We start from the raw sequence: 20,404 nt of genomic DNA, 5'->3' as shown, positions 1-20,404 counted from the left end.
AAGGAACTAAGGGAACTCATTCAGCTCAAATGTGGCAATCAAGGAAGATACATGGAGTGCAGGGAGACGGATGGTTGTGCGCATTTATTTTTCTTTGATAAAAATGGTATGCAAATTACACAGCCATGGAGGCTCTTGGGAAAGTATCACCCTGCTGGTCCTCGGGGAGTTTCCTGGAGGGTCGTAACATTCAAACACACCAAAATGAAGGGGAGGGGGGGAATGGAGGATGGATCTAAACTGAGAAGAACATGAACTTCAACATTTTCCAGTGAAGCGAAGAGATCATTAACTTCTTTTTCAATTTCTTTTTGTTGTTTTTACACTTTCAGGAATGAGCCTACCGAGCACAAGAGTCAACCAAACCCCCAACACCACTGTGCAAGAACTGAACTGCTTGGGCAGAAACACACCTTTCAAACACGTTCTTCTGCACGGCACTTTCAACTCAAGTTCAAGAACAGCAAGCCTGATCCCTGAAGGCTCCATTACACCATCCCAAGAGTGTAAAGAGGCCACACTTCAACTGTAGTTTTCATGCACATTAACCCTCTACCAGATCAGAGGCACCTGTGTGCAAGGGGGACAGGCTCACTCCACCCAACAGAACATTAAGACAAATGACATCAGAAATTTCCAGGTCATTTCAATTTTTCTTTTGATCCATTCCCAAGAAGATGCTGGGAGAAATAACCAAAAAACCCAAACTTGGCTCAAGTTTTAAATATTTGCCTGAAAGGAGGGCTAGGGGAGGGAATTCATGAACAGTTAAAATCAAGCTACTCAAAACACAATCATTCAGGTAAGTAACTAGAAGTATCGCCTCTACCATCTAGAGAGAGAGAGAAGAGTGTCTGAGACAGAGGGCATATTGAGGAAAAAATACACATCTGAAGTCTCTGTGGCCACGATGAGAACTGGAATCCACATACAAGCCAGTTAAAGAGCATTTCAACATGAAATCTTAACTTAGTAGGAAGGTCAGGGGTGAAGCTGTATCTTTTTTTGTTTTAAATACATGGACAGCTGTCAGATATGAAAATGATGGTGGGCTTTCCTGAAAGATCCCCCTGTGCATGTGTATGGATGCATGTGCTGACGTCTGTGGGGCAGCATGACAAAGAGTTTAGGAAGGCTGGGAGCCCAGCAGTCTCTCAATAGCTGCATTGATGTCTCCGCCAGTGGCAATGAGCGCCTGGAGGTTGGCCTCCCGGTTAATGAAGCCCATGGCGTTCAGCTGCTCCAGCTGCTGTTGGAATCGCACTTCAGGACTCTGCGCCTGCAGAGGGGAAAGGACAAAGACCTTAGAGTCAGAGAGCAGAGATGGACATCCAAGACGGGCAGGGCCAGCTGAGTGGGGACCTTGAGGTGTACTGAAATACTCCAGGCTCCTTCAGTGTTGTCACCCACCTCCCCATGGGCTCTGGCTCAGCAGCCACACTGCACACAGTCAGTCCAAGCTCTGGACCTACGGTGACAGCAGCACCGGGAGGAGGATCCCTGGCACTCTTAGCTTCAAACCTGTGCAAAGGATTACTACACCCCAAAGAACTAACCACCCTGAGACACCAAACTTAGCATAAAGCACCACAGCCAAGAGAAACCTGTTGAGGACCACATCCCTAGAGCAGGGTGGGATGTGGACAACCTCTAGCTCACCCTGGAGATGTCCCTCCCCAGAAGCACATCAGCATGCAGCTGGGTGTTACATACTTGAGAGCTTCCTCCGGCCAGCAGCTGGATCATCTGCTGCATGAGCTGCTGTTGGGGGTTACCACCCCCAGCTGGAGAGGCACTGGCCGGCGTCGAAGCGGAGGGAACGGGGTTCTCCGGGATTGTGCTTCCTCCTGTGGAGGACGGGGGCATTCGAGGCATGCCGAAGGAGCCGAGGCTGCGGAGGAAGGCAGGGTGCGCTCAGAGGCAAGCTGGCACTTCTGGGTGCCCCCCGAGAGCTGGGCAGCGTGGTGACCAGCAGGCTCTGCCAGGCTGGCCCTCGCTGAGGCCTGTACTACAGGACAGCTTCGTAAATTAAACCGTGTTTGTATCCTGGTGGTCACACACGACGCTGGACGTAACCAATCCTAACGGAGGCCTGAAAGGAACTGCAGAGACTGAACGTGACCCACGCTGCCGGAGAGCAGAAGGCCTCAGGGCTGCCCCAACAAACCCACCCAGCCTTGTGGCTGTGCATCTCACACCGTTCTCCAGAGATAAAATTCTTGAGTTCAGCCAATACCGAATACCACAAACAAAAGATGGGGCAGAGACCAAGTGTTTTCCAACCCTTTTCTCCAAAAAGGCAGGGTTAAGGACTTCCCACGTGAAGTACACACAAGCAGAAAGTGCTAATGAGCCCAGAGGCCTGCAGGCACACACACACGTGCAGAAGTGCCCCTGCCAGAGTGCCCATAGCAGATCTCCTCGATGAATAAACAGCTAGCCTGCCTGCTGGTATCAAGCATGTCAGCTCTGCCTGCAGAAACCCACTCTAAAGCGCTTCTTACCTTGGCACTAGTCCTGGGGCCTCCGTTTGCAGCGTCTGGAGTCCCTGCTGGATCTGGAGGAGTGCCTGCATGGCGCGGGGGTTGGTGAGAATGGAGAGGGAGTCTGGGTTCTGCATCTGGGAACAAAGGCAAAAAAGACACAGCGGTACCAAACAGCGAGAGCTTCCGCAGCCAGAGATCCACCAGCTCGAAATCTGAACAACCATCAGCACGGAGCTGCGCCTCTCGCCCTGCAGCCAGAGCGAACCTGCGAGTCTGGTTCCTCCTTCAAGTCTCCAGACTGCAAGGCTCATCCTACAGAGATACTCATCGAGTTTAGATCGAACTTCCTGAACGAACTAGGTGAATCCGATTAGAACTGGGGGCACGTGCCTTTGGAATTAAAGTGATTTTATTTGATTTACCTGAGTGAGCCAGCTGCTCTAGCACAATTAGCTGGTTTAATTTTTGTAACTCATTACAGTGAGAGACTGTCAGCACGGGGGTTTCACGTAGTCTAATTTGAAGTCTACCTTTAGGTAATTTAGATTGCCTTGTCTACACAAGCTCTTCCTTTCTCTCCCTGGTACAAACCCCTTCCTTTCACATCCCAAACCACCCAATCCCACATATTTCCTAGTCCATTTGCCCAAGCAGCTGAGATACTCCCCTTCCTACAGAGGACAGAAAAGCTCTGGAGCGCGGGGGCCGAGAGCAGCACAGGGCCAGACAGGGGCCTTTACCTGCTGCAGGAAGACAGGGAGCTGAAGGCGGAGCTGTTCTTGAAGCTGTGGATTCCCAGCAAAGAGGGGGACATTTACCATGATCTAGCAAGAGACAGCACACGTAGGGAGGGTCAGAGCTTTGCTGCCACTGGCTGTTAAACCCTACGTAACTAAGCCATGAACTAAGTCAGTCATGCCCCTGACGCCCTCCCTGGGCTTTCAACATGGTCCCCTGCTAACGGGGACTGAAACAGGACAGCTCTGGCTGGCAGCAGTGTTGAACGGGGGCCACGGGCAAAGAGAAGGGCCACTCCCATGACCCTTTAAAAGCCCTTTTTTGTTAGGGGTTCTGCTAAGACACAGGGTTCAGTACTGTGACTGCCTTCAAGCTACCCAGAAATACAACAAAACTGTCTATATTCATTTACTCAGCTCTCTGGTTTCTGCAAGAGGAACCACTCCAGCTACAGGACTGCTCTCACAAGCATCGTGCTCACGGCCTGACAATAGAAAACAACTGCAACACTTTTACCTGTGCCGCAAAGTCCGGGTTCTGGGCAAGAGTTTGCATCATGCTCCGCATATAAGGGGCGGAGATCATGTTCTGCATCAGCTGAGGGTTTTCAGAAATCTGCTGCAGGAGTCCTTGCATCTCTGGGCTGTTGAACATGCCTGCGAGGGGAAAGGGAAGAGAAGACAAGGGAAAACCCCTTACAAACCCTTACAACATGACACATAACAGCAATGCCTTTATTTCATGCCCCGGCCCACAGTGAATATCGCTGGGGACAACCATGGCAGTGCTTTGCTTGCCGCTCTCCCACGCTCTCGAGGGCTGCAGGGACATCAGAGTTCCCACAGTAACCCTCCGACAGGCACACAAGAAATAACCCATTTGTGCTTGCAACTGGGCTAAAATCATTCATCTGGAGAGCAGCCACGGACAGGCACTCAAATGCCAGAGGGAACCACCCTCCGAGGAAGCCTGGGTGACCTGTTCAGTCAGTAGCACCCTCTGGTTCCTCTCTTGCTTACATACCAGCCCCAATACTAGCAGCATTCAGCCCAAAGGGGTTGGATACAGTCGGTGTGCTTTGGGTGGTTGCCGAGCCGGTGCTCCCTTCGCTGCTGGGCGCCTGGCTCTGGGAAGCAGGGGGTGTAGGGCTCCAGGGGTTCGGTAACGGCTCTCTGTTCTCCGTCCGCAAAGGCTGAGAGCTTGAGCTATCAGAATTCCCCGTCAAGGAAGAGAAAGGGTTGTTGCCAAACTAGGGAAAAAGAGAAAAAAGAAATAGCCGTAATCAGTTAGCCCTGGCAGAGAATGTGGGACCAACCCCACCAGTGTACGAGCGAGGGAACAGCCGATCGTATTCATCCAGGTCCAGAGTTTGCTAAACACGTGCTATAATTTGCCTCCTGAGAAATCTGTAATCTGTAACACACCTCGCTCAGAAAAAGACCAGGCTCAAGAAGTGGTCACGGCCCTAGATTTGGCTCTCAAATGCAGGGCTTCAAAACATCCCTGTAAAATCAGCACCCGGACATACCAGTAGGTAATGCTAGACTGGAGAATGTCTGCAGAGCCCTTTGCAGACAGACCTGCGCTCAACTCCTGCTGCGCTTCAAGCCAGCTGGATCTCAGCCAGCTCCAATCCAAAGGCGTCAGGCTTGAGCTAATACAGTAAGCCGGGCTGAGAGCAGAGGGCTGTGCTAACGAAGCTATGGGGCCTTCACATCAGCGATGGCTGGCATCCAGCCTGTTTGGAGACCAAAGGAGAGAGGGCAGGTCGCTGCTCAGAGACACCAAACTGTGGAATAAAAGCAGATGACAGGCACTGCACAACGTTCTCCTGTTGTAGTGGCTGCATCCGTCGTGGAGAGCGGGAGGGATGAACAGCCATGCTTTGGGAAGGTCGTCCCGTTAGCGTGGGGGTCAGGGGAAGATCCTTTTCCCATGCTCAGCACACTACATCCCACTTACAGGAACGCAGCCAATACCTGCTCCCTTGCTGCACTGAACATGGGCTCCTGGATGTCCGTGTACATCCGGCGCAGGGCGTTGTATCCTCCTGGAATGCTCTCAAGGTTACTCAAAGCACGGTCCTGGTTCCGCATCATCTCCTGCATCATGGCAGGGTTACGAGCCAATTCCATTGTCTGGGAGAAGGAGGAAAATGTGGAAAACTCAGGCCCATGTGTACCCATGGAAGACTGGAGTGGATCAAGACAGTGGTTAAGCAGCCCAGTGGTATTCTCCAGATCTACCAGCCAAGCACTGCAGGAGTTAAATCTCAGCTCCCAGAAGAAAGAGTATAATTAAACCCGTTTCACAGCCAGAGAGCAGAGAGATCATTTATCCAAGCAAAGAGAGCCCAGGGATCCTGGCTCCTCCCATCCTTGCTCAGCTCTCTTCCTTCTCAACCTCAATTCAGCTGGATGAGATTGTTTTGTTTCTAAGCAGTATCAGGACATCCAAACATTTAACACCCATATGTTCCCACTCAAAGTAGATGGACTGCATTCAAAAACGGAGAAGGTGGAAGAGATTGGATCCTTCCCATCTCAAGAAAACCAAGAAATTCACCCTCTGCAGACTTCTGATGGGTGTCCCCTGCACAAGGAACATCCAGATCTCATTTGAGGAGCTGCTTAAATATGGATCATTCACAACGTAGTCCTACAGCTCTGGAATTTCACGTACAGCTGACACAGGTGGAAGAAAGATAACTGAGAAGCTGATGGAAACTAGGCTCATTCAGCAGCAACCCAGAAAGACCTCCTGACAAGTCTTCCTGGGGCAACAGCAGAGTCCTGTCAAGGGCTGTTTGACACTCAGGCTCTCACTCATCCCTTACGCTTCCCTTCCAATGAACCTCCGGTCTTCCAGATCGCCAGTCCTCTCTGTTTTGAGGATTGTACTGAAAACAGACCTCTAGAATCCCAGCCTACAACTGGTGCTCTCTGCTAATACAGGTAGTAAAATATTAACTGTACATCTCTGTAGTCTATACTTAGTCTACCAAAAGAAACAGAGAGGAACAAAAAGCTTTTGCAGCAGCATCTCTTCTCTGTGACTGCTTTTACTCCCATTCCTGAATCAGAACACAGTAGCCTCGTCTGCAGCACACCAGGATGATCCCAGCATCCTTTTTTGCCCATCACATGATGGATTCAATAGCCCTGAAAGGGAGATAAGAGCTGCAAGTATGTGGGTTGAGTAATCAGTATTCACATAACTCAAGACCTCCATCTGTTTGTGGGGAGCTTACAGCAGGAAGGAAGAGATCTCTACAATCACTGATCTGGCATTCACACGCTCCCTTTGGAGAGCAGACACTGAAGCTGGTCCACAAAGATGCTCTTGAACATGCTTTAAACAGGCCCTGGCGTGCTGACTCACCTGCCTCATGAGCTCCGGGTTATTCAGCATGTGGCTTATCTCTGGATTTCGCTCCATGAGCTGCTGCATCTGGGGATTGGCCATGATCATCTGTCTCATGAGGTCAGGGTTAGACATCATGTTCTGCACCAAGGGATTCTCCATGATCTGAGAAAGCATCTCTGGGTTGGACATCAGCTGCCGCTGCATCTGCTGCTGGAGCTCCATGAAGTTGGCAGAGCCCATCCCAAGGTTGCCCAGCCCAGTGATGCCACCAAAGCCAGCTGGAGAGGGAACAACACACGGGGAAGAGAGGCGTGAGTCAGTAACTGTCGGCAGCTGCAAAAAGAGGACAAGCACATCAGCTGAACTGCACCCACGCTCATCTAGGGGTATCCTATATTCCTACGGCAGCCAGCTCGGAGGGAGGACACCCCCTACACATGCCTCTCTAAAGGCTTTGGCATTATCCTGAGATACGCCGGTGGAAACGATTCATGCAAAGCCTACAGCAAGCAGAGACAACTACAGGGGTCGAGGACCTCGACTCCTTGGTCTAACCCTAGGGAATTGTTCCATGTCACACCTTCTCACAGCCATCACTTACACAGGATGGACGTAGCACTGTTAGGGCCTCCATCTCCAGGACCTCCCACAGTCCCTGACCCACTGCTCCGTCTGCTGCCGCTCCCTGTGTCAGAAACGGCGCTGCTGGATGTGGAAGGCTGAGATGGGGCAGCAGGAGAAGAAGGGGTGGCGGTGGGGGCAGAAGCAGCATTGGGGGCAGAAGCAGCAGATGTTGAATCTTGGACCCTGCAAAGAAACAAAAGGCAGCGTTAAACTCCTGAGATTCAGGAACAGTGAGCAGAGTCCTCTGGGGGGGACGCAGGACGGTGCCCCCCGCACTGACCGAGCCTTCCTGCGCTCTGCTGTCCCCACAGCAGCCAGCCCCAGAGTCCTCTGGGGGGGACACAGGACGGTGCACCCCGCACTGACCGAGCCTTCCTGCGCTCTGCTGTCCCCACAGCAGCCAGCCCTGCCTGTTCCCATTCCCGCCTGCACAGCTGCGCTCCCAGATGCCTTCCATCTGCTGGAATCTGCCTCCCCATCCTGATGCATAACAGCCCCTGACATCTTCTCCCGGCCCACACGAAGTGGCTTGACTGGTCTTACCCCGAGTTGGATCTAGCTCTTCCTTGGATCACCCTGAACTATTTACCTCAGCTATATCCTTGAGCAATGATTTTGCTCCAAACAGGAAAATCCTCCTGCTGCTCCCACAGAAACCACAGGAGGTTACAGCAGGGCTAGTGCACGGGGTAAACAAGAATCTGCTTTCCTGCAAATACTCCCTGAATATTCCTATCAGTGCTCCTGGGGGCAAAAATAAGGATCAGCATTACTCTAGAGATAGGGAAACTGAGGCACGAGGCAGCTAGCATCTGTCCCACGAACCTACAGAAATGTTTCTGGCCAGCTGGGTTATGAATTCACATCTCTGACACTGGCTGTACCTTGCATGCAAGGCTCCTCCGTTCAACACAAGTTGACTAGAGCTTCTTTTAATACTCACATGCAGATACTGTGCCATAAGCCACAGCACAGCACACACTGGACATCAGCTTTATTGAGTAAACCAATCCAAGCTACTACCTTGCAATCACAGTTCCTCCTCTGGATTTTTATAGGAATTTAAAAGAGAACGTTTAAAGATTCTCTGAAGCATCTGCAGTTATGACAGTGAATCCTGGGCTGGTGCTGAAGAGCTTTCACATGAAATTAGACCACAAAATTCACTTTATTCCCCTCAAATAGACATGCTATTATGCCACTGACAAGTAAACAAGAACAACAATTTCTTGACTTTTTTTTTTCCAAACAAGAACGATTCCTTTCTCTAACTCCCTTTCCTTTTTCACTCTTATTCTAGGCCTTTAAAAATCAAACCCAAAGGTCCCTGTCCACTTTCCAGACTCACCTGACTGCTGCTGAAAACCAGAGGCCACTGAGAGGGAGGCAGAGAGTGGAGAAACAAAGCAAATAGGAAGCTGAACAAAAAAGGAAGAAGGAAGCTGGAGAAAGGTCACTTGGTTTCTCTCAGCACAGGAAGAGGCTGTAATGTCTTCAGTAAGCACTTATCTGTGACTATTAGCGGGTGAAAAAATAAGCAACCCAGGACAGAGCTCTCGTTTACCCTCTGAAATGGTTCACAAGTGCCGCAGTTTGCTGCGGAGACAGAGGTGAACAGCGTCAGGCTACGAGGCTACCTGGAGACACAGAATCCAGAGAGAGGCCTCCTGCAGAAGCTGACAATACACCTGCTTGTCTTTGTAAAAAAGAGAGGAGGGGAAAAATAAAGCACTAATCTTGACTAAGGCAGTAAGGCAGCTCTCCCAGGGGACAGCAGACCTGCACAAAGAGACGCAGCCCCGTTCTTTCACCAGGAGCCCAATCAGGCTGCAGCGGGGAGCCCGAGAAACGGTTGCGACGGGGGTTTCGAGATCAAGACGTGGCTGTGCCTGGAGCACAGCAACTGTTTCCAAGAACCCTCTGTGCCCACCACTCCACTGGAGAGCACTGGGAAGAGCCTAACTCTGCAGAACCCCACGGGCAATCCTGCATCCCTGTCTCAGGTTGAGCTACACGGTGCAGATGGACACAAGTGAGCCGTGTCCCAACTGGGAGCTACCTTGGGGTGTGCCTGTGGTACTGTGCTTGAACTAACAACCCCACCGCTGCGTGCACGTGGTCATACGGCTCCCACCGAGGCGCAGCACCCCGCTATCTGCACCCACCCATGCAGACGTGCCTATAGGTACCCCGGAGAAACGCTGTCCTGCCCTACAGATAGTGCTCTGCACGCACAGCACGCCTCCTGCGGCACCCCAGAGAGCGCGAGCACAGGCTCAGAGCAGAGTATGCGATAGGAAGCGAAAGAAAAACTGAGTATTAGTTTCAATTTCAACATGAATTCATCAGGAAAGTAATTTCCCTTAACAGCAAGTAATCTGTGTTACAACTAGTATCAAGTTCCAATGGGTTCTTTCAAGATTACTAAATTACAAAGGCTCAAAATACGCAAAGCCACATACACGTGTCAAAGAAGAGCCAACCCCCTCAGGTACTTGCCACCAACTTACACAGCGGTGGAACCTCGGGAAAAGACAAACCAAGCGATAAATCCCACAGCTGCACGGCAAAGCCGTGGCAGGGAGAGACCCTGGGAGAGTTCTCTGGCCAGATCACCGCTGCCAGCCTCACACACCCCCCAAAGCCAGGCACTCCGCTGCAGTCACCGACGCGGCAGAGCTGCTCCACCATCGTTTATCCGCATCATCCATTTCCCCTCAGCCCCCCAAGACGAAACGGTTCCTTACTTCTGCAGAGTCTTAATGACCAAGTGCACAGTCAGCCCATCTTTGATCCCATGTTGATTCAACGTGTCTCCATCCTTCAGGATCTTCCCAGCAAAGATCAGAACCAGCTGATCCTGTTTGGCTTTAAACCGCCTGGAAATCTCTTCTTTGAACTGAAAAACAAACAAAGCATTTTTCAGGCAAAGGACCGAGACCAGAAATTTAAAGCTAATACTCCAGGTATCATATCCACTGTGCAAACAGCGTAAGGAACTGATGGTCCTTCAGTACCTCACCCAAAAGGAGCCCATAGAGGTACCAATTCAGTCACTGGTTGCTGAGAATGTCTGAGGCATTAAGGAAAAAAAAACAACCAACACAAAGACAAGCTCTACACTTCCAAAACGTGGAGTAAATTTCAGAAAGAATACAGTGATTACCTCAAGAAGAGCTGAAGCCTTCCAAAGCAAGATCAAGTGTGTCTCTTAGGTCTAATCCAAACACACCATTTATCCTCTGAATGACTGAACTGGTTTTGTCTCTGCTCATTTGATTTTTTTTTCCTAAGGAAAGCCCAACTCTGCTTTAATAGAGGACAGAGCTCTATGGAAAAGGGAACAATCCTTTATCAGCCAATGGAAACAAACTAGGTCTTCTCCAATTCCTATTTCTGCAACTGAATTCCCTACGAGCAAGCTACGCCACGTAACACGGACACCTCTTTACTGTGTGATGGGCTGGGATTAACACTTGCCAATAAGATGGTCACTGCTAGCCCAGCCGGGGCATTCCCAAACTGATGTGCAAGGAAAAAAAAAAAGCCTTGCATTTGGAAGCCACAAACTACAGCAAATTCAGAGGGAAAGGCCAGGACGGAAAGAGAAGCACACACCTGTCTCAGAGGAGCTCGCAGCCTTCGAACCAGAACCCTCAAAAACAAGACCCAGGAGAACGCAGCCCTGAACCCCGGGTCATCCTGGCTGTAAAGCTTCGTGCCCTCCTCTGCACAAAGCCGTCGCTTAATGTCCTGCTTACACCGACGGGCTCTCAGGAGCGGACCAGGATGGCCACACGTCCTACAGCCCCTGCCTGCCCCACGACTCTGCTCCCCAGAGATCTCCACCAGGTCTTTCACACCGCAACCTCGTGCCCTACACCCCAGATCAAAGCGCACAGCAAGCCAAGAAGCCGAGAGCCATGCCAACGTCACCTTGCCCCGGTGGGGCACAGCCACTTCGATGGTGCTGGAGCCAGTCCTTGCAAATTCCAGCCCCCTCCCGCTCGCCCCATGCCACCGTGCCCTCGCAGGAGCACACCCCTCCAAGCCCACACACAGGCTGATGTTCCCTTCCCTCCGCTCCATCCAACCTTCGCCTCAAAGACGTGCCCAGCCCCTCTCCTCTCACCCGAGGGATCTGCCTCCCATGTCCAGACCCCCCCACAACACCTGGCTGCCTCCCCCCAGGCAGCCCCATTCGCACTCATCCGGCTCAGCCCCCAAAGCCGCTTCCCCCCATCACAGCACCCTGCCCGCACCAGCCGCTCAAGGAACACCTTCCCTCCTGCTCCCCGCGCAGCCTGGCCCATGGGCCGAGCCCCCAGGCCCCCACCCCGATCCTCCACCCCACAAAACCACTCTCCAAGCCCCTCACACACCCCCCTCCCACATCCCCAATACCACCCTGGTTTTGACACCCACAGATTACACCCAGGACCATCTCCCCCTCACCAGGACTGTCCCCATCTAAGTGTCAGCTCCCCACTCAAAGCCCCCACCAAAGCACCCTCCAAGCACCTGCCCTCACCCAGTTCCCTCAAAGCCTGGCTCCCACAAGGCCCCAAAGGCCAGGGGTGCCCCCCAAGCCTCCGCAGCTCCCCCCCAACCCGGAGCCAGGTCTCCAAAAGCCCTCCGTGTCCCTCCCCTCCAACCCCAAGCCATGTTCCCCCACTTCTCAGGGCACCCAGCTCCCTCACTCTCCCTCCAAAGCCCTCTCCCCTCCCTAAAGCCAGCTCCCTCCCCAAAAAGCCTTCACACTCAGCTCCCCAGTCCTTCAGCTCCCCCAAACCAGCCCTCCCCAGGTCCCCTCAGGTCCTCTCACCCCCAAACCAGCCCCCCCAGGTCCCCTCACCCCTATACCAGCTCCCCAAGTCCCCCCAGGTCCCCTCACCCCCAAACCAGCCCCCCCCCAGGTCCCCTCAGCCCCTCACCCCCAAACCAGACCCCCCCAGTTCCCCTCACCCCCAAACCAGCCCTCCCTCAGCCCCTCACCCCCTAACCAGGCCCCCCAGGTCCCTTCAGCCCCTCACCCCCAAACCAGGCCCCCCCCCCAGGCCCCTCTCGCCCCTCCACACCCCTCAGGCCCGCCCCCGCCCTCACCTCGCGCACGGAGGCGCCGTCCGCGATGACGATCTCCTCCTTGTCCTTGGGGGTCTTCACCGTGACGCGGATGAGAGCCCCGCCGGGGCCGCCCAGCCCCGCCTCGCCCTCCCCGCCGGGGCCGGGCCCGCCGCCGCCGCCGCCGCCGCTCGGCTCCGCCATCTTCGCCGCCAGCCCGGGCCGACGCCAGAGAAAGGCGGCGCGCGCCCCGCCGCGCAAGAGCGGCGCCCTGGTGCCTCCCCGCGCCGCCGCTACTGCCCCCTGGCGGCTCGGCGGGCAGCTGCAGTGCCGCGGGGGCGGGGGGCTTAAAGGGGCGGTGAGAGGGGGGCAAAGGGGGGGCGGCTGGATCCATCCTGCACCCCCCTCATTAGCAGGATCCATCCTGCACCATCTCATTAGCTCGGTCCATCCTGCACCCTCCTCATTAGCAAGATCCATCGTGCACCTTCTCATTAGCAGGATCCATCCTGCACCCCCCCTCATTAGCTGGACTCATCCTGCACCTCCTCATTAGCAGGATCCATCCGTCTTCCCCCCTCATTAGCTGAATCCATCCTGCACCCTCCTCATTAGCTAGATCCATCCTGCACCCTCCTCATTAGCAGGACCCATCCTGCACCCCCTCATTAGCAGGATCCATCCTGCACCCCCCTTCATTAGCAGGATCCATCCTGCACCCCCTCATTAGCAGGATCCATCCTGCACCCCCCTTCATTAGCAGGAACCATCCTGCACCCCCCTCATTAGCAAGATCCATCCTGCACCTCTTCATTAGCTAGATCCATCCTGCACCTTCTCATTAGCTGGATCCATCCTGACACCCCCCCCCCCTTATTAGCTGGCTCCAGCCTGGATCCCCTTGGTGAGCTGGATCCATCCTGCACCCACCCCCTTCCCCAGCCCCACCATTTGTACCCCCTCCCTTTGCTAAAGCCGCTCTAACGGGTCCATTTTTGCCGGGCACCCCAGTGGGGGCTGTACCCTCCCCCCTTAATTTGGGCTCGTTGTGGGGAACAAGCCTCCTCCTGCCACCCCGTGGCCTTATTACCGGGACTGATCCAGACCTGGGTGCCAACAGCCACCAGCTCTACCGAGGGGCAGGGTCTGGGGGTGTCTGGCCGATCCCGGCACCCCCCAGCTGGGCTTTCCTTCACCTGAACCCCATGGCACCCCGAGCTGGGTGCTGGGGCAGCACCCTGGGGTGTCCCTTGGGGACAAGGCCACCCGCAACAGGACACATGGCGTCCCTGGGACAGGGACTACAAGTCCCAGCGTGCTCCGGGCTGAGCATGGCCCCGCTGACGGAGCAGGCCTGCTCCATCCTGCCCCGCCATCGCCGGGCCCGCAGCGGGGCGGCCATGCTGCGCCCCAAGGCCCTGACGCAGGTGCTGAGCCAGGCCAACACCGGCGGGGTCCAGAGCACCCTGTGAGTAGGGGGTGGGGGGCGAGGGGTGGGGTCCCCCGCCCGTGTGCGGGGAGGGGGCTGCGGGCCTGGCTGGCACGGGCCTGCTTGGCACAGGGTGACACTCCTGGGAGGGAAGGCTTCTGTCCCCCTGCGCTGGACATGTCACCCCGGGGGGTGAGGGGACCTGCAAGGGGCAGGCACGGTGTGTGATGCGTGGTGCTGGGTGATGCGCGGTGCTGGGGCCGTGCATAGGGCCAGGACTGTGCCCAGTGCACGGTGCCAGGGACATTCACACTGCCAGGACCATGCATGGTACACGGTGCATGGTGCCGGGGCCGTGTATGGTGCCGGGGCTGTGCACGGTGCATGGTGCTGGGTGATGCACGGTGCTGGGGCCATGCACAGTGCCAGGACCGTGCACAGTGCCAGGGCCATGCACGGTGTCAGGGCTGTTCATGGTGCGAGGGACGTTCACGGTGCCAGGGCCATGCACGGTGTCAGGGCTGTGCATGGTGCGAGGGACGTTCGCGGTGCCAGGGATGTTCACAGTGCCAGGGCCATGCACGGTGCACAGTACATGGTGCTGGGGCTGTGCATAGTGCTAGGGCTGTTCATGGTGCACAGTACATGGTGCACGGTGCCAGCGCTGTGCACGGTGCTGAGCCTGCACATGGTGCCAGGGACATGCATGGTGCCGGGGCTGTGCCCAGTGCTGGGGCCGTGTGTGATGCACGGTGCTGGGCGATGCACAGTGCTGGGGCCATGCATAGTGCCAGGACTGTGCATGGTGCTGGGCCTGTGCATGGTACCAGGGATGTGCATGGTGCTGAGCCTGTGCACGGTGCCAGGACCATGCATAGTGCCAGGGCCATGCACGGTGCATGGCACTTGCCCGCCAGCCTCATGCCCGGTCTGCAGCGTGTCGTGCTCCTGCAACACACCCAGCCACCGCAGACCCATGCTGCCCTGCTCGAGACTGGGGCCACCCCAGAGCTTCCTGGCTCTGAAGCCAAAAATCCCTGGCAGCCCTGGGGTGTCCTGGGAATGGTGCTGGGCTGGGAACTGGGCAAGGGACTGAGCAGGGGACTGGGCTGGGGGGGGTCTGCTCTGCCCGCTGGCACTGCAGTGGGGTCTGGTGCCCCACTGGGTTTAGAGGCACCAATTCTTCCCCCCCCATCTCGTTTCCAGGCTCTTGAACAACGAGGGGTCCTTGCTCGCCTACTCAGGCTACGGGGACACCGATGCCAGGGTCACCGCGGCCATCGCCAGCAACATCTGGGTGGCCTACGACAAAAACGGGCACCAGGCTTTCAACGAGGACAACCTCAAATTCATCCTTATGGACTGCATGGTACGTGGGGCTGGGGGCTGCCCTCCCCTCCCCGGGCACCGCCGTGGCTCTGGGGGTCCCCTGGGACCCTGCCGGCGGCCCCTGCCAAGCTGGGGGTGCAACGGGTGCTGTTTGTCCCTGGGCAGGAGGGACGAGTGGCCATCACGCGGGTGGCAAACCTGCTGCTCTGCATGTACGCGAAGGAGACGGTTGGATTTGGGATGCTGAAGGCCAAGGTAACGCTGCCGGGGAGGAGGCCGGGGGGCTGCGTACCCGCTGTGGGGTGGGAAAGAGCCATTGAGGAGGATGAGGATGGTGGAAGAAGTTGTTGTGCCTGGGATGCCTCTTTCCTCGGTGCAGAGGCTCCTCTGGCCCCCGTGCCAGCCCAGGCACCTCACCACACCAACTTTAAGGCTCTAAAATGAAATATAAATTAAAATAAACGCATGGGTTGCAAACTCCGCTCTCCGCTCGCAGGCGCAGGCGCTGGTCCAGTACCTGGAGGAGCCGCTCACGCAGGTGGCCGCGTCCTGAGCAGGGGAGCGTGGGGGCTCCGAGGTGCCACCCGTTCGCTTCGATGCCGTCACCGGTGCGGGTGGGGGACAAGCGGCCCCGTGGGCATCCCGGAGCTTGGTGCTGCTTTGGTGTGGCCTTGAAAAATAAGGTGTGGGGAGCAAAAAAGTGTGGGGGGAATAAAAGTGTGTCTGATGCTTGTGTCTGTCTGTGTCTCTTGGGAATAAAAGGAGGAGTTGGGGGGGGGTGACGCACGCCTGGCCGGGCTGGGGGTCCCCCCCGTAGCTCCGCGATGAGCCGTCGCCCTGGGGAAAACCAGGGCAGGGGCTGCGAGGGGCTGGTGCCAAGGGGGAGTGGGTACCGCAGAGCAGAGCCCCCTGCCCGGCTGTATCGGGGTGGTGGGGGGCGACGGCAGCTCCCTCCCTTCCCCGCTTTCCCCGGCTTTCACACGATGGCAGCAGAGGCGAGGAAACGCGTTGCCACCCAGTTGGAACTGGGCTGAACTGGGGGGTTTTGCTGCTGCCCACGCTTGCCCACGCTGCCCCAGCCTGCGCTGGCCTCAGCAGCCAGGATCAGGCCCCGGCTCCTCCTCCGGCCGCCCCGTGACGGTCCCAGGGGTGACACTACCTGCCCAACCTGCGCTGCGACACCCGGTCCCACCCCTTGAGTCAACCGGCTGCACCTTGAATCGGCCTCGGCGTCGTTCCCCGGGACCCTACTTGCTTCCCAAGGACCCCGCTCGCTCCCCAACACAGAGGAAACTTTGTCCCCTCCATCTGCTCCCTCGGTGCCTCTCGGAGCCCCAGCGCCGCCTGCTCGAGGGTTTGCAGCGAGAAGGAGGAAACCAAGCGGCAGCAAACCCCGGTGCGGGCGGGCGGCAGCCGGGGCGACATGGGCAGCGCCGAGGAGGATTATAACTTCGTCTTCAAGGGTGAGTCCTGGGCTCGATGCAAACCCCCCTCCCCAAAAAGGGGATGGAGCAGGAGGTCAGGGGCTGCGGGGGGGGGGGAATGGGGGTGCCTTCCCCCCCGGGCTGTGCTGTCCCAAACTGGGATGTTGTTGACGACGTCGGGAGCTGTGAAGGGTCGGGGGAGCGGGGAGCAGGCACCGGCTTCGGCCGCGTCTCCGGGGCTGATGGCAGCGAGGTCAGGGCTGGCAAACGGCACCAGGCTTGGGGACACCCCAAAGCTGCACGTGTGGGACGCAGGGAGAATTGCTGGTGCGTGGCGGGGGCTGAGCGTGCGAGACGTAAACACCGTGCGAGGCCATTAACCCCCGAGAGCGGCGGGCGTTTAAAAGTCATTCCTCTGCGGTGACCCGGGTGGTGGCACACGCAGAGGACGCGGGGATCAAACCTGCGCTGGAGAAACAGGGGTACAGCCTCGTGGCCCCCAGCTTGAGCTCCGCAGGCACAGGGTGCCGGTGTCCTGCATCCCTGCCGGGCGCTGCCAGCTGGACCCCGCTGGACCTCGGTGCTGCCCTTGGGCAAGGGGAGATGGCCAGGCTGTGGTGTGCCACTGGTCCTGGGTGCCCCCCACAGCGGGGTGACCTGGGGCTTGGCAGCGTCCTCGCCCTGCTCCTGCTGCCCCCAAGCTGAGCACATGGTCCCCAAACTGGGAATAGGGTCCCCAAACTGGACACGGGGTCCCCAAACTGGGAATAGGGTCCCCAAACTGGACATGGGGTCCCCAAACTGGGAATGGGTTCCCCAAACTAGGAATGGGGTCACCAAACTGGTCACAGGATCCCCAAACTAGGAATGGAGTCACCAGACTGAGCACATGGTCCCCAAACTGGGCACATGCTCCCCAAGCTGGGCATATGGCTCCCCAAGCTGGGCATATGGTCCCCCAAACTGGGCAGGGGGTCTCCAAACTGGGAGCCTGGTAGCCGTGACCCCCACAAACAGCCCTGGGGCCACACCAGCAGACAGGGCCCATGGGTGGGCTCAGCTGAGGTGGCTCAGCCGCGCTCGAGGGGCTGAGAGCTCCTGACGCAGGGATGGGACCCCCAGTTTGCTGAAGGGGTGACCGTGGTGGGTGTCATCCCGCTGTGCCCAGGTTTGGGGTCATTGGGCAATGGGGGATGCCCATGCGTGGCAGCTGGGGCTGTCTGGCTACCACATGGCCATGGCAACGAGCCACTGGCTGGTCCGGCTTGGGTCAGGAACCCCTGTCCCCTGTCCCCTCCTCGACAGCTCTGGTGGGATTTATCTCTTCCATCCGCAGTCGTCCTGATCGGGGAATCCGGCGTGGGCAAAACCAACCTGCTCTCCCGTTTCACCCGCAACGAGTTCAACCACGACAGCCGCACCACCATCGGCGTGGAGTTCTCCACCCGCACCGTCCCCGTGGGAGACGCCATGGTGAAGGCTCAGATCTGGGACACGGCCGGGCTGGAGCGGTACCGGGCCATCACCTCTGCGTAAGGCCATCACCTCAAACCAAGGCTCTCCCCAGTACCGGGGTGATGATGCCCTTGGAATTGAGCCCCAGGGGTGAGGATGCTGTGGGTGGGGGGGTGTCCAGAGCTGTGGGGTGATGGTGAGGTTCTCCCATAGGTATTACCGAGGGGCCGTGGGTGCCCTGGTCGTGTTTGACATCACCAAACACCAGACGTACGACGTGGTGGACCGTTGGCTGAAGGAGCTGTACGACCACGCTGAAGCCAGCATCGTCGTCATGCTGGTGGGGAACAAGACGGACCTCGCGCAAGCTCGGGAGGTGCCCATGGAGGAGGCGAAAATGTTTGCAGGTAACGGGCTGGCACCCTGCCACGGGGCTGGGGGGTTTGGGGACCTCCCTGGTAGCAGGAACCCACACCAGTTCAGGGACCCGCACCGCTGTGGGGACCAGAACATCTCTAAAGGGGCTTGGAGATGGATCTGTGCCCTCGCTGGGGTCTGCGTCATCTCAGGGGACTCGTCTCCTTGCAGACAACAACGGGCTGCTGTTTGTCGAGACCTCGGCGCTGGACTCCACCAACGTCGAGCAGGCGTTTGAGACCATCCTAAAGGGTACAATGCACCGACACCGTGGTGCAGCGGGGTCCCAGGGCATCGTGGGGTGCCGGGGCATCGCGGGGTCCCGGGGTATCACGGGGTCCCAGAGCATCACGGGGTCCCGGGGCATCAGGGGTCCTGGGGTATCGTGGGGTCCCAGGTCATTGCAAGGTCCTGGGACATTGCGGGGTCCCGGGGTATCACGGGGTCCCAGGGTATCGCGGGGTCCTGGGGCATCGCGGGGTCCCTCACCAGGGACTCAGGGCTGGGCAGAGCTCTCTCCCCTGCCCTGCTCCACCTGAGCTCTGAGGCTGGTTTCGGTGTTGTCTTTCTGGCTGGTTTGGTTTCTGGCCTTTCCTGCTGGGCGTTTCGCTCTCCGCACCCCATGGCTTTGTTCTCACGGCCCCCGGGGCATCCCCGAAGCCCCGAGGGCTCCTTCTCCCCCCTGTAATCCCCGGTTCCCCTTCCTGTTGTCCTGCGCTCCTGACTCAACGTCTCCAGCACCCTGTTGAACTGGCCGTGGTGGGGATGGGGATGGAGAGGGGTGATGTTCGGCCAGGAGCACCCCTCCAGGAATGGCAACCAGCAGCACTGGGGCAGGTGTGCTGTGCCGTGCCATGCCGTGCCGTGCCAGATAACGCCAAGCCAGCCCGGTGAGCTGCCAGCCCCGGCGCGGGGTGAGGCACTAATCCCAGGTTGGGCAAGAGGATGTTGCCCAAGCGCAGGGTGCTCCCCAGGCACCGCAGGGATGCAACTTGGGGCCGGCTGCTCCCTTGTCACCCCTCAACTCGTCCCCTCCGCTGCATAAAGGGGAAGGGGAGCCACCGACGTGCCAAGCAATGGGGGGCTGCGGGCTCAAAGCTGTCCCTGCGTCCCCAGGGGCTGACACACAGACCCCCCGCCTCTGACACCTCTTTTTTTTGCAGAGATCTTCCACAAAGTGCAGCAGCAGAAGCAGAGGAGCAGCCAAAGCAACACGGTGTCACTGGGCAGCGAGAGCCCGCAGAGCACGGCGCCGGCGCAGCTGGAGAAGCGCCCGTGCTGCGTGGCCCTCTGAGCCGCCCGGGCACCCCGGGAAGCCCCCAGGGACCCCCCCCACAGCCCCGGGACACGCCAGTGGCATAGAGCTGGGTCTGCCTCCACGCAGACTCGTCTGGCTACGGGCACAGGCTGGTGTCCCCCAGCCTGCGGTGCCACCCCCCGTCCTGGTGCAGTGGGGACCGGACGGTGGCCAAATTCTGCCATAAAGGGTGAGCAGCACCGGTGCCACGAGCTCTGCTCTGTCTGCTTCGTTTTTGCCGGGCCTTGATCATGCCAGCGATGGGAACCTCTCTGATGGCGTCTGGCCCTGGGCTTGCTCCTGTGGGGCCACTCTGTGCCACTCGCTGGGGACGTGGCTGTCCCCACAGGTCTCCGTCCCCACCGGGGACTGCTCTGAGGTCATCCTAAGCCCTAAGGAGCAAAGTGGCAGCGCTCAGCCCTTGGCACACCTCCGTCCCCATCCCAGACGTGGGACAAGAGTGACGGCAGGACCTAGCGAAGGTCCCTCCTGCCTGCACAGGGTGACAGGGCTCGGTGCAGAGCCCGGTGCCAAGGGGCCCCGGAGCAGCTCCGTGTCCAGCGCAACGGTGACACAATCATTAAAGGACTTGCGAAATGCGGGTTTGCTGAGCTGGAATTCCTGCGTGTTTGTCATCCCAGCCCCCGGTCCCCACCTCTGTGACATGTCAGAGATCGTGGCCACAGCCCAGCCCGATGCCATGGTCCCCGTGTCCCCTCCCCACACAGCCTTTCCCAGTCCGCATCCCCGCACCCTCGACGGCTTTAGGGGGTGGCTG

At 57.6% G+C, this 20,404-nt stretch overlaps 3 protein-coding genes across 3 annotated transcripts; 2 read left to right on the top strand and 1 right to left on the bottom strand.

Moving 5' to 3' along the window:
• Positions 1-65: 65 nt before the first annotated feature.
• On the bottom strand, positions 66-12,479 carry UBQLN4 (ubiquilin 4). The gene is made up of 11 exons (XM_068414587.1): positions 12,318-12,479; positions 9,962-10,113; positions 7,192-7,397; positions 6,606-6,868; positions 5,204-5,362; positions 4,248-4,473; positions 3,741-3,880; positions 3,227-3,310; positions 2,505-2,620; positions 1,714-1,891; positions 66-1,279 (listed from the first exon to the last, which is right to left on the bottom strand). The coding sequence occupies exons 1-11, from the start codon at positions 12,477-12,479 to the stop codon at positions 1,127-1,129; spliced, it is 1,839 nt and encodes a 612-aa protein (XP_068270688.1). The 3' UTR covers positions 66-1,126.
• A 1,129-nt stretch (positions 12,480-13,608) lies between these two features.
• LAMTOR2 (late endosomal/lysosomal adaptor, MAPK and MTOR activator 2) lies at positions 13,609-15,762 on the top strand. Its single transcript, XM_068414879.1, has 4 exons — positions 13,609-13,743; positions 14,911-15,073; positions 15,199-15,288; positions 15,530-15,762. Exons 1-4 carry the CDS (start codon positions 13,676-13,678, stop codon positions 15,584-15,586), a joined length of 378 nt encoding a protein of 125 aa, XP_068270980.1. The 5' UTR covers positions 13,609-13,675; the 3' UTR covers positions 15,587-15,762.
• Positions 15,763-16,456: 694 nt separating this feature from the next.
• On the top strand, positions 16,457-19,623 carry RAB25 (RAB25, member RAS oncogene family). Its single transcript, XM_068414640.1, has 5 exons — positions 16,457-16,496; positions 17,794-17,989; positions 18,126-18,319; positions 18,501-18,581; positions 19,493-19,623. The coding sequence occupies exons 1-5, from the start codon at positions 16,457-16,459 to the stop codon at positions 19,621-19,623; spliced, it is 642 nt and encodes a 213-aa protein (XP_068270741.1).
• The last annotated feature ends 781 nt before the right edge of the window (positions 19,624-20,404 follow it).

Source organism: Nyctibius grandis, chromosome 17 (genome assembly GCF_013368605.1).
Source record: "Nyctibius grandis isolate bNycGra1 chromosome 17, bNycGra1.pri, whole genome shotgun sequence".
Classification (NCBI taxonomy): Eukaryota; Metazoa; Chordata; class Aves; order Nyctibiiformes; family Nyctibiidae; genus Nyctibius; species Nyctibius grandis.
The sequence above is the reverse complement of the archived record's forward strand: the minus strand, read 5'-3'. Positions and strand labels throughout refer to the sequence as shown.

Bases quoted from the DNA above. Each gene is read 5' to 3' on its own strand.
- UBQLN4 (XM_068414587.1), bottom strand. From the start codon at position 12,479: ATGGCGGAGCCGAGCGGCGGCGGCGGCGGCGGCGGGCCCGGCCCCGGC. The intron at 10,114-12,317 runs GTGAGGGCGGGG...TTTGTTTTTCAG, and splicing joins ACGGCGCCTCCGTGCGCGAG to TTCAAAGAAGAGATTTCCAG. The intron at 3,881-4,247 runs GTATGTAAGCAA...TTCCCCTCGCAG, and splicing joins TGCTGCTAGTATTGGGGCTG to GCATGTTCAACAGCCCAGAG.
- LAMTOR2 (XM_068414879.1), top strand. From the start codon at position 13,676: ATGCTGCGCCCCAAGGCCCTGACGCAGGTGCTGAGCCAGGCCAACACC. The intron at 13,744-14,910 runs GTGAGTAGGGGG...TCTCGTTTCCAG, and splicing joins GGCGGGGTCCAGAGCACCCT to GCTCTTGAACAACGAGGGGT. The intron at 15,289-15,529 runs GTAACGCTGCCG...CTCCGCTCGCAG, and splicing joins TTGGGATGCTGAAGGCCAAG to GCGCAGGCGCTGGTCCAGTA.
- RAB25 (XM_068414640.1), top strand. From the start codon at position 16,457: ATGGGCAGCGCCGAGGAGGATTATAACTTCGTCTTCAAGG. The intron at 16,497-17,793 runs GTGAGTCCTGGG...TTCCATCCGCAG, and splicing joins TTATAACTTCGTCTTCAAGG to TCGTCCTGATCGGGGAATCC. The intron at 17,990-18,125 runs GTAAGGCCATCA...GTTCTCCCATAG, and splicing joins TACCGGGCCATCACCTCTGC to GTATTACCGAGGGGCCGTGG.